This window comes from Nannobrachium achirus (assembly GCF_963921795.1).
Source record: "Nannobrachium achirus genome assembly, chromosome: 6".
Classification (NCBI taxonomy): Eukaryota; Metazoa; Chordata; class Actinopteri; order Myctophiformes; family Myctophidae; genus Nannobrachium; species Nannobrachium achirus.
Window position 1 is genome coordinate 46,041,931 of NC_137815.1, and position 12,906 is coordinate 46,054,836.

General features: G+C 44.5%; 1 protein-coding gene across 3 annotated transcripts in view; it reads left to right on the forward strand.

The window, feature by feature from the left end:
* Positions 1-12,906, forward strand: part of asic1b (acid-sensing (proton-gated) ion channel 1b) — a gene marked incomplete at both ends in the record, with an annotated part of 285,419 nt that overhangs the window by 259,629 nt on the left and 12,884 nt on the right. For all 3 annotated transcript variants that reach the window (XM_080728593.1, XM_080728591.1, XM_080728592.1), the window contains 3 exons: positions 8,006-8,156; positions 10,655-10,711; positions 11,917-12,070. In XM_080728593.1, the coding sequence (XP_080584719.1) occupies positions 8,006-8,156; positions 10,655-10,711; positions 11,917-12,070 (362 nt within the window). The remainder of the gene's footprint in view (positions 1-8,005; positions 8,157-10,654; positions 10,712-11,916; positions 12,071-12,906) is intronic.

Sequence of the window (12,906 nt, forward strand, 5' to 3'; positions counted from 1 at the left end):
CATATATGGGTACCAGGGGTCTCCATATATAGGTAACTGGTCCGATATACATCACTGGCTGATGGCCAAGACATGGCGCGACCTCGCCCTTTAGGGCGAGCTCGATTGTCGCCCTTAGGCGTCTTACTGGTATACTTTGGTCTGCACAACAAGAGCAAGAGCTTGCTTCGGTAAAGGAAAAAATCACACCCGTGTGAAGTGGAGCTGTGTGTGTGTGTGTGTGTGTGTGTGTGTGTGTGTGTGTGTGTGTGTGTGTGTGTGTGTGTGTGTGTGTGGATCATGTGTACCGATTTTTGTGACATTTGAAGAAAATATGTAGGAAAAGGAGCAAAAAGTGTGTTTTGGAGAAAATTCAAGATGGCGGAAAATCTATCATGGCGCAAATGGGCGTGGCCTATATGGGGAGATGCGTCATGACCCAAGGAATCCAGGGAAAAAGTATTTTTAATTTTCCGACCTACGGTTCAAGAGTTACAGGCCAAAACGTAAAGTGGGGTGTTATGGCGCCACCATGCGGCCAAATGACACAATTATTTTTTATTTAATCCTTGAAATCATTATGAACCTCCTCTCCAAGTCTTGAAACTCTAGCCCCTATGGTTTGCGAGAGACAAATAATTGAATGTGAGTTTTTGCGATTCCCATTATAAGTCAATGGGGAAAATTAATTCACTAATAAATTAATATCAATTAAACTATTGAACCTTTCTCTTAGCAAGTTACTAGCCCACGATTCCCGAGTAAGCCGGTCGATTTGACATATGGCGCGAGTGTGTGGTGGCAAAACTGTGGGACTAGTAGCGTGCCGAAGTTTAGGAAGTTCAGGCTACATACAGACACACAGACAGACACACAGACAGACAGACAGACCCACACGGCCACGTATAGGGAGCCTGTGCTTCACACAGCTCCAAAAAATAACGTTAATAATCTATTGATGGTACATGGTTTAGGATGGCTGAATAGAAGCTGAGAAGATGCCGGGACCTTTAAATGTGAGGCAACCAAGCATCAGAGAGCCATTACTCATGGCTCTTCAGAGTGTGTTGCAGATGATGATTTGGATAAATAAGAAATGCACTTAATGGAGCTCATCACATTGTGTGTCCGACTCTGTTGGGTTTTATATTCGCCATGACTTTCTGAGGTGTCCTGTAGTAGAAACAAAAGAGACAAATAATACTAGTCCTCCGATGACATTGGAGAGGACACAGTGTGTGTGTGCGTGTGTGTGTGTGTGTGTGTGTGTGTGTGTGTGTGTGTGTGTGTGTGTGTGTGTGTGTGTGTGTGTGTGTGTGTGTGTGTGTGTGTGTGTGTGTGTGTGTGTGTGTGTGTGTGTGTGTGTGTGGATAGATACAGTAGATACCTCTATTATCCTAAGGGGTAGAATCAGTTGCCCAGAGGCAGCACAGCAGTATAAGGTTACAAGTTACAAAGAAGTAAGAAAAAGAAAAAAGTACTGTTGTGTACAGTAAAAAAAAAGCAAGGCACAATAAAAAGAAGAATATACATCAAACAATAAGTGTCCATAGTCAGTGCAAATAAATCAAGAATAAAAAAAAGCAAGAAAGGGTGACACAGCAAGACGCCACGAGAAACCCTCACTGGAACCCTGGAACGCTTGCGTGCGTGCGTGCGTGCGTGCGTGCCTGTGTGTGTGTGTGTGTGCGTGCACATGCATGCATATACCGTAAGTGTGTGTGTATGCTTGTAAACTTACACGGCTATTAGTGTAGCAACCAAAGCCTTTTAATGGACAGAGAGGCTAGTGGCTGCTCTCTACGCTATGCCACAGCAGACATTTTTGAATGTTGAGCGATCGAGGTCTCTCAATTACCATGGTGGCGTTCAATTAGTTTGAGTACTCCGTGACGCGCTGGTTTTGAGTTGATGAAACAGCACCGCAAGGCTTGCTTGATTTAGTGCATCATCTCTTTTGCACCTCATTCACATGCTTGATGGGTAATAAATAATGCTCCGTTTAATACGCGTGTTTAAAAATGTTTGTTATTGTGTCTTTGAAAGTATACGCACCGTTGCACACGCTACACTGTCTTCGGTGTGCTTTGTTTTGTTTTTAATTTGTTTCCTCACCCAGTGCTTAAAGGATTAGAGGAAATGCAGTCTGCCTTAGGGTCTTGTTGATAGGCAGAGGCAAAAGAAAGAAAATGTTTCCTGCAGTTCGAGGTTTAGGTTGCAGCCATTCTCATAGCAAAGCTGTATTTCCCAACAGAAGAGAGTGCAATCTATCCCCCTTGATGTTTTTCTGTGAATTATTTTGACAGTATAGGCAGTGAAGGGGACTGACGGGCTGAGGCACAGGAGAGAAACCCATAACAGGATTTATTCTTACATGGTGCCAGTAGGAGTGGTCCGAATGTATCACAGATATCATCACACACCGAGTACAGTTGTTGTAGATCGAGTCAATATAGCCAGGATAACCTAATGCACTGTGTTAAGGAAATTGTCTTAGAAACCGTTGCTGCAAGACATACGGTTAGGCAATAATACACTGGAGGTGATGCCATGAGATATTATTGTCACTGGTGCGCTGGTGTGTGCCGTAGATCAGCTGCACATCAGTTCCAATATACCACAGTTTCATTACTGATATTTATGACTTGAAGGGAAAGCAAATGAAAACTACTTTGGTACTAACAGCAGTTGGCAGCCATTGCTAGCTTACACGTGAGGTAAATAAGTAACACCAGATTGATGCGTTCAGAGTGCTATATCAGGAGAGATATTATATTTGATATATATCATATACACTCATTAGAATGCTGCTCAGCCACGTACATGGTTGCAAGGTTGGAACTAACTGTGATACACTATATGAGACAGTGGCACACGGTGGTGGACTGTAACAAAGTAGGCCTACATTAACTTAAAGGACCAGGTCACCTCTGGGACAACCAGATCTTATTTTATTGTTGTTTGGGACACGATCAACACAATCCTGAGTTATTTTTTGTGTTCAATCTGTGTTTTGAGATATTTTAGTATTTCAGCCGATTTCAGCATGCTACAACTGGTCATATGATGCAAAATGCATCATATGACCAGTTGTAGCATGCTGAAATACTAACATATCTAAAAACACAGATTGAACACAACAAATAATTCAGGATTGTGTTGATCGTGTCCCACACAACAATAAAATAAGATCTGGTTGTCCCAGAGGTGACCTGGTCGTTTAAGTAAATGTATGAATGGTAATTAAACCAGTAAGACTCCCTAATCGGGAGATAAGCGACCGTTGGTCGCTTATCTCCACAAATATCACAACCTCCACCTCTCACGTCATACGGGTAGCCATAGTTACACCTGGAATGTTGAATCTCCATATATGGAGATAACCTACGCATCACACAAAGTCTGACCTCACCAGCCCATACTTGGGCATGGACGACTTATATCTCCATATACGGAGATGGCCATATATGGAGATACGATGACATCACAGAGTCCACAGCTGATGATGTGGCGTGATGTCATACAATACACAAACAAGCCCTATATAAAGGGGCAATTCTCACCAGGAAAGAGAGCATTGCCTGGAATGTTGAATCTCCATATATGGAGATAACCTACGCATCACACAAAGTCTGACCTCACCAGCCCATACTTGGGCATGGACGACTTATATCTCCATATACGGAGATGGCCATATATGGAGATACGATGACATCACAGAGTCCACAGCTGATGATGTGGCGTGATGTCATACAATAAACAAACAAGCCCTATATACTGATGCGATACGATGACATCACAGAGTCCACAGCTGATGATGTGGCGTGATGTCATACAATAAACAAACAAGCCCTATATACTGATGCGGAGATATGAGCAGGGCAAAGGTGTGACGTGTGACGTGTGACCGACCGACGGACGGCCGGTGGAGGTTTTCATAGTAAACTGCTCCCTGACGGTCGCAATTAATGGTAATTAAAACTAAGTACATTTTATTTGAGTATCATGTACTTTACTTGAATATGTTGTACAAATGTTGTGCTTTTTACTTCTTTCTCTAATTTCTAGGACATTTATATTATTATTACCAGTAAGACTCCCTAATCGGGAGATAAGCGACCGTTGGTCGCTTATCTCCACAAATATCACAACCTCCACCTCTCACGTCATACGGGCAGCCATAGTTACACCTGGAATGTTGAATCTCCATATATGGAGATAACCTACGCATCACACAAAGTCTGAGCTCACCAGCCCATACTTGGGCATGGACGACTTATATCTCCATATACGGAGATGGCCATATATGGAGATACGATGACATCACAGAGTCCACAGCTGATGATGTGGCGTGATGTCATACAATACACAAACAAGCCCTATATAAAGGGGCAATTCTCACCAGGGAAGAGAGCATTGCCTGGAATGTTGAATCTCCATATATGGAGATAACCTACGCATCACACAAAGTCTGACCTCACCAGCCCATACTTGGGCATGGACGACTTATATCTCCATATACGGAGATGGCCATATATGGAGATACGATGACATCACAGAGTCCACAGCTGATGATGTGGCGTGATGTCATACAATACACAAACAAGCCCTATATAAAGGGGCAATTCTCACCAGGGAAGAGAGCATTCCTCGACTCAGACCTTATCGCCAGGATCAACTAAGCTTATAGCTTATCATCACATCCAACCATCTTAAGATACTCAGCTAGTGGGGAATGCTCTCTTCCCTGGTGAGAATTGCCCCTTTATATAGGGCTTGTTTGTGTATTGTATGACATCACGCCACATCATCAGCTGTGGACTCTGTGATGTCATCGGTGATGTCATACTGATGTCAGCAGTGTGATGTCATACTGATGCGGAGATATGAGCAGGGCAAAGGTGTGACGTGTGACCGACCGACCGACCGACCGACGGACGGACGGCCGGTGGAGGTTTTGATACTAAACTGCGACCTTACGGTCGCAATAATAGCATACAGTAAGCAATTTCAGCAGTTCCACGAGTACTGTGCTTTTTCACTTTTTGGAAGATTTTGGAAAATCTTTTAATTCAATGTCCATTTAATTATTATATTATATGAGTATTTTTTAAAGCAAGTTCTCTAGATCAAATGTATGTGGTTATCCGATAATATTGCACACCCGCCAGCCAATCAGAGTATTCAGAATTGAGTATTCTCAGTGTCCAACCAAAAAACTACAGCTGGCAGTGGCCGTTGCTAGGTTACAGGTAAGGTAAATAAGGTGGATGCGTTTGGAGTGTTGTTATTGGAATGGGAGGGATGCAGGTCGAATGGGCACCTAAACATTGCGGGCACCTCATGTTAATTTTGACCTTCTTCAGTGTCAAACCAGAAACAGGATTGTATCAAAGGTCATGTCTAACCAAGTACTTTAACTCTTTTGCCATTTTTTACTATTTTGAAAAACATTTTTAAATCTATCTATAAATGCGAGAAGTCTCTGCGTGTCTGCGTGTGTGTCTGTAATCCACGTATCTCGAGAACCGTTCGTCCCACCGGCTTCAGATTCGGCACGCACGTTCTCCGCCGTGGCGCGGAGTGCAGTGCCGGGCCTCGACCCGACCCGAATCTCCTTATGCGGAGCTGATTGTTGACATCAGGCTGTTCCGGAGGAAATCATGTCATTGTGACATCACTTCATAAAAGGCTCTGACATCACGTACACCACATGACCCCACACTCCTATGACAACACAGGCATATTTACATTGTTCCCGAGTTGGCCAGGGCGCCGACTAGACGCTCGGCCGCCCATCTCCATATATGGGCATAAATGGACGTATCGGCGCAAGCGCTGACTCATTGTGACATACAATGGACGCAATCTCCGTATATGGGCATAAAGGGGACACAGATACAGAGATCTCCATATATGGGCATATGGGCATTCTGACATCACTTCTGCTGACTCAAAGACAAACAGGCAAACAGATGGTCAAAACGGGTCCTACAGAGATCTCCATATATGGGCATATTTACATTGTTCCCGAGTTGGCTAGGGCGCCGACTAGACACTCGGCCGCGCATCTCCATATATGGGCATAACGGGTCCTACAGAGATCTCCATATATGGGCATATTTACATTGTTCCCGAGTTGGCTAGGGCGCCGACTAGACGCTCGGCCGCACATCTCCATATATGGGCATAAATGGATGTATCGGCGCAAGCGCTGACTCATTGTGACATAAAATGGACGCAATCTCCGTATATGGGCATAAAGGGGACACAGATACAGAGATCTCCATATATGGGCATATGGGCATTCTGACATCACTTCTGCTGACTCATTCTGACATCACTCCTGTACTTTGCACGTGTTGAATCTCTATATATGGAGATAACCGACGCATCTCACAAGCCATGGGCATAAATGGACACACGCAAACAGATGGTCAAAACAGATCCTATGACAACAGGTATAATGGGGTTTGCATTAAAGGGCGGGGCATTCATCCCCTATTTACATTGTTCCCGAGTTGGCCAGGGTGCCGACTAGACGCTCGGCCGCCCGAAGGGCGGCCGAGCTTCTAGTATTTTAAATAACTGATCTACAAGCTCACAACGTGTCCATGTAGATGGCTATTTGATTATTATTATTTGTATGTTTTTCAAAATAGTGAAAAAAGGCAAAGGGATAAGGTGTAAGGCATGGATGAAAATATAGCTCATAAGTGGCGTTTCCATAAAGCATCTTAATGCGCATTTAAGGCTTATTCGCAAAAATCTTTTTATGGAAACACTTTAAAATGCGAATAAACTTTCATTATCTGCAAAAAAAAATTATCCGCTTGGAGGAGGTGGATTTTGAGGCTTTATCGAATAAACTAAATGCACCATTGTGAATGGAAACTGGTCACACAATAAATGCGAATAGATTATGACGTTCGGGGTCCATATCGTCCTCCTTTAATACTTTCCCCCGCCGCTTAATTAACTTCCATTAATAGCGTTAGCCCACAAAACAAACCGGTTGTTACTGTACACACGGAGTGACCCTTCGTCATCACACCGTGTTGCACGTGCCAAAAGTGCCCGATCTACAAGCTCACAGCAGCTCGCATCTGCACGTCTCTCGCCTCGGTCTGAAAAAAATCAGCCCCATCCCAGCTCTGTGCACTGCAAGCCCGCGGGAAGTATTTACAGCACGTTGGTCAGACAGACACAGGCAGGATTTCCCAAGAATCGCATTTCATCAGTTTAATGGAAACAGGCTAAAATTAATTCGCTTTGACTTTATACGCATTTCTGATATTTCGCTTCCCTAATTCGAATATGTGTCCCAATCTCACTGAGAGCCAGTCATCTCGGAAAGTACAGCTTTAGACAGGGACTGAAAATACCTTTTTTTTTCTTTCTCACTAACATGTGATAAAGCCACTAAAGCATTTCATAAATTTCAGGCTACATTTCACTTAAACGCCAGAGCTTAACTCTGCATGTAAATAAGACTTTTTTTAATTAATGTGAGAGATCGTCAGGTCATTTGCAGGTTAGAAATTTATTTAGAACTTGAATATCTCAAAAGTAGTATTTCAGCATGGCATCATTCTATAAGCCATATCTTCAAAACTGTTGGGTCAATCTCCACAACCAATATATCATTTTGTAGCTATGATCCCCAGCTTTCAAATGAAATGAAAAAATGAAAATGAATAAAAATCCAATGACTGGCTCCCAGCCAAATTGGGACACATATGTTTATGGAAACATGGCTTTAGTCTTTAAATGGCTCAATAGAAGAATAAGAGCAAATACAATTACCCCAAGTTATATTAACATACTCTACCATACAGATTGGACAAAATAACGTAATCAATTTGTAACCATTTTAGAAATATTAGGTGTTGAATGTAAAAGAAAAGGTGCCCACAGGTCTCGAGGGGGCCCACTGTACCGGTTACCGTTGGGAGATAAATGTTTTACTGAATGCTGCTGCACTGTTGTTTTGCTTACCGTGTGCTTCTGTCTGTCTGTCTCTCAGTTGACCTACCTTCCACCGCCATGGGGCGACTGCAAGTCCACGCCCATGGACTCTGACTTCTTCAGCAGCTACAGTCTCACAGCCTGCCGCATCGACTGTGAGACGCGCTACTTGGTGGAGAACTGCAACTGCAGAATGGTCCACATGCCTGGTAGGAGCCAAACTATACATTTTAGGGTAGAGGTCTTCAACAGGGGGTCCGGGAAAGTCTTTGAGTGGTAGAAAGTTTTTTTCTCCTTTTTTTATATTAACCCTTGAACCCTAGTGTCCATATTCTGAGAACTTTAGCCAAAAATAGCAGATCTACAAGCTCACAACGCCTTGCGCTGCGAGGCATTGTGAGCTTGTACAGTAGATCGGCTATTTTCGGCAAAGAGGTTTGGAGTAGAGGGGAAAAAAGAGCAGACTAAGTACAGAGTGAAAGGTCAAGTTTATTAGGTAATGACTGCTCAAGTGGTTAAATATCTGAAAACACAAATTGACATGAATCCAAAATACACTGATGATTGTGCTGTCAAACAATGAAACTATATGGAATCTATGAAAAGGTTGTGGGGGGTCCCTGCTTCATCTCTCTCTCAACTAAGGGGTCCTTGGCCTGAAAACGTTGAAGACCCCTGCTATAGACCTTTTCCTGTTGCATTTCTATAGCACCTTCACCAAGTGTGTGTTCCACTCATCCATCCATTGATTCACACACACACACACACACACACACACACACACACACACACACACACACACACACACACACACACACACACACACACACACACACACACACACACACACGCAGGTGTACATGCAGTTAGGGGTTCAGAGTGTTGCTTAAGGACACTGTGACGCAGTGCCAGGAGGAGCCGGAAATCGAGAGACGGACAGACGGACAGACAGACGGCCACTCGGCCACTCTACGTCTTGAGGCACCGCCGTCCCAATTACCCCCTGGAATTGGTCCCCAAACTTGGACACAAGCTGTACCCTAGCAATGCAATTTCACTGATGAGGTTTATAGATTTTTTTGATTGCAGACACACTGTCTCTTGGTAGAAGCCACAGGCAGCCACTCCCCCTTCATTCTCCCTGTTGGACAGACACAGGCCTTGGCTTGCCATGTTTGCTGATACAATACGGTAGGCATCGGCTTGCCATGTTTGCTGATACAAGACGCAGGCATCCCCCATGGAGCGCTAAAGTAACTATTGCTGCTATAAGCCCATGGGAATCTGTTCCATTTTTGACAATGGCTGCAAGTACATGAGTGCTGTGCATAAGATCTGAGATAGTCATGCTCCAGTGGATCAGAAAACTCAAGCATTCTCACTCTGTGTTCGCGCAGTGATTACAGACGGCTTTTGCATTCCATCTCCTGTATCATCTTATCAGACCACAGCATCTCCAATTGGGACTCTGACATGCAATTGGCAGACAGGAAACGTTTGATTGCCCTCCGTAACCCCCTCCCATCTAGACAATAATTGTTATGCCGCGGGTTGTCTTGTTCCCCGACGAACTTGCATTCTGTGCCCGTCTCTTGGTCAGACGGACTGACAGCCTGTCTGTGTGCGATGGTAGGGATTAGGCCAGTCTATTATTGTGATTGTGCAGCTTGATTAATGTGGCATCCCCTGATAGACACCCCCTCCCCCTCAGATTGCATTCGGTTCCTATTCATCTCCCCTAGCCTCGCATCATTAGGGGCGATTTTCAAAGAGCACGAGTCAAAACACAATGAATAATAACACCTGGGAGATAATTTGCTCTCCATCGCGGACATGCCTCCTGCCTGTGTTGTCCTGATAGAGCCAGAGGAATAGTTTCCAGGGAGTGCAGGGGTGTCGCACCAAATTCTGGGCCCTGGGTACAAGGATTCACTGCGTTATTTTGTGCTTTAACTATTGTCAAGTACCCCCAAAATGATATGTATTTGGCCGCGGACCCCATCTCAAAATATTTAGTTCCAGGGACCCCCCCCCCCCCCCCCCCCCCCCAGAAGCGAGATTTGAGTTACAAATGTTCGCTTAAAAAATACATATATTCAAAGATTTTCACACATTTTCAAGACTTTTCAAAAATAGCAGATCTACAAGCGTGCAGTGCGGCACTCTGTGCCATGCTGTGAGCTTGTATTTCTGCTATTTTTCAATAGCTAAAGTATAAAATAATTAAGGCCCCTCCACCTTGGGCCCTGGTAACTCAGTCCCACTTTTCCCCCCCTTGTGACGCCCCTGGAGTGAGTGCTCATGGGAAAAGACAGAGGGGAGAGAGACAGAGAGAGAGAGAGCGAGAGATGGAGAGGGCGATGGGGACGATGAGTGCAAAATAGACCGAGAGAGAAGCAGATACAGTACAAAAGTTAATGAAATCAATTAGGAGAGATGAGATCAAATGTGTGCAGAAAGTCCATTCACGATAAGAAGGGTAATAACAGGCTGACACAAAATTAATTACAGGCTTACAAATTAATTACAAGCACACACACACACACACACACACACACACACACACACACACACACACACACACACACACACACACACACACACACACACACTCACTCACTCACTCCATACCACCCTTCGACCCCCTTCATTTGGAACCCCCTCCTCAGTTGAGGTTGAGAACATTGTGTTTTGTTCTTGTCTGCAGGAGATGCCCCATACTGCACCCCGGAGCAATACAAGGAATGCGCAGACCCTGCTCTGGGTAAGTACACAACCACAATACTCCAAGCTACAAGCTCACAATGGGTCACGATGCAATGCGTTGTGAGCAATATTCAGCTTTAAGATCATCCCCCATCTGCTCCACTGTTTCTTGTACCCCTAATTGTCCTCTGTCCAACACTTCCAGGCTGTTTTTAACTCTTCGACATTGCTTTGTTTTCTTCATCTTTTTCATTTAAAACTTTCCCCCAATGTAATCATACTAGAACTGTCGCGGCGGCTGTGCCGCCGCTCCATTCCTAGGACTTCGCGCCCTCCGGGCGCTCAGGCAGGACTGCTCTATATTTGATCATTGATGCTTGTCTTGTAGCGGGGACTCTGCTGCCGTGCTCTGCACTCACTTGTGGAGGCAGCAGTAGCAGCTGCACGTGCAAACACAGTGGTGTCAAATTTCACTCTCTCTCGCTTGCCCGCCCCCCCTCCCCTGTTGCCTCCTGTCTCTCGTGCTTAGCGAATGAGCGGACGGCATAGGGTTAGGGGCTGTATTCCTTACGTCCTAGACGACTACCTATGAGTTGGAGTGGATGTAAAGGGGGCGTGACTGGGCTTGGAAGTGGGATGCGGCAATAAGCCCATTGTAAATATAAGATACTGTTTATGCCACTTCCCATGTAGTCTCTGTCACTGCTGACCCCTACTGGCTGGTCTTGGAGATGTCTGCAGACAACCATGTGTCTCCTCTCCTATATGTTATGTCACCAGTCACTTCTTTTCTGAGAGTGCAGACTAGGGTGCAGCTATCCCTCAGGCCAAGCCGGATGCATCATGGAGGATTCGATCCCCTAGTCTTTTTCATTGCTGTGTTGACAGCCAGCCGTTCGTCTGGCTGTTGAGCTGTGCTGTCTCAGTCTGCGTTGTTTCCTATTTACTTCTGAGTCTCTGGAGACTCCTCTGGGTTTCTTTTCATAAAGCCCTCCCACGCTTTCTCAGACATCCCACAATGCGCTCGATTTGATAGTGTATTCATGGCCAAATGCTTAAAATGTAAACAATGTTTTCAAGGTTCAAATATTGATTTTGACTGTGTGTGTCTTTTCACTCTCCACTCTTTCTCTCTCGCTCTGCCTTTGTCCCTCTCTCTCTCTCTCTCTCTCTCTCTCTCTCTCTCTCTCTCTCTCTCTCTCTCTCTCTCTCTTCTCCCCTATCCCCACTTTTGTTCACATCTTCTCCTCCATTCATTTTTAGACTTTTTGGTGGAGAGAGACAATGACTATTGTGTGTGTGAGACGCCGTGCAACCTGACACGTTTCGGCAAAGAGATGTCCTTCGTCAAGATCCCCAGCAAAGCCTCAGCCAAGTACCTGGCCAAGAAATACAACAAGACAGAACAGTACATAGCGTGAGTCAGATAATTTTTCTTTATCTGTTTATTTTCAAAAGGAAATGTTTTTTCCCTGAGCATATCTGCCGTTTTTAGAGAGTGTTAAGATTCATGCACTCGATTTTGCTGTGTAGCAAAAAATCAAACATTCCCTGTATGCAGTGGCTTGTCAAGGGGGGGAGTTACTAGGGCCCAAGGTGGAGGGGCCTTAACTATTTTATGCTTTAGCTATTGAAAAATAGCAGATAATAGATCTGCTATTTTTGAAAAGTTGTGAAAAGGCGTGCAAATCTTTGAATATATGTATTTTTTAAGCGAACATTTGTAACTCAAATGTTGCTTCTGGGGGTCCCTGGAACTAAATATTTTGAGATGGCCAAATACATATAATTTTGGGGGTCCTTCACATTAAAAAGTTCGAGCACCACTGATATAGAAACCTTAGAAGGATTTGAAATATTCAAAGACTTGCACAAATCTTCACGATTTTTCAAAAATAGCAGATCTACAAGCTCGCTGTGAGCTTGTATATCATGCTATTTTTCAATAGTTAAAGCACAAAAGAATGCGTTCCCAGTCTAAATGAGTTAAAACCCCTCCCCTATGAAGAACATTCATGGGGGGCCCGCAGTGAATCCTTGTACCCAGGGCCCAGAATTTGGTGTGAAGCCCCTGAGCAGAGCACTCTGGATTTTGCCATATAGCATTCCCTGCATGAGCCTCATGGCAATGAAGTCATGCTGATTCTGATTCCGGTCACTGAGAGAGGAGAGAACATTACTCTCTCACTTTCCCCTGCCCGCCCAAGGACCAGAATCAATAACCACCTGGTCCCACGTCTGCTTGTCTGACCT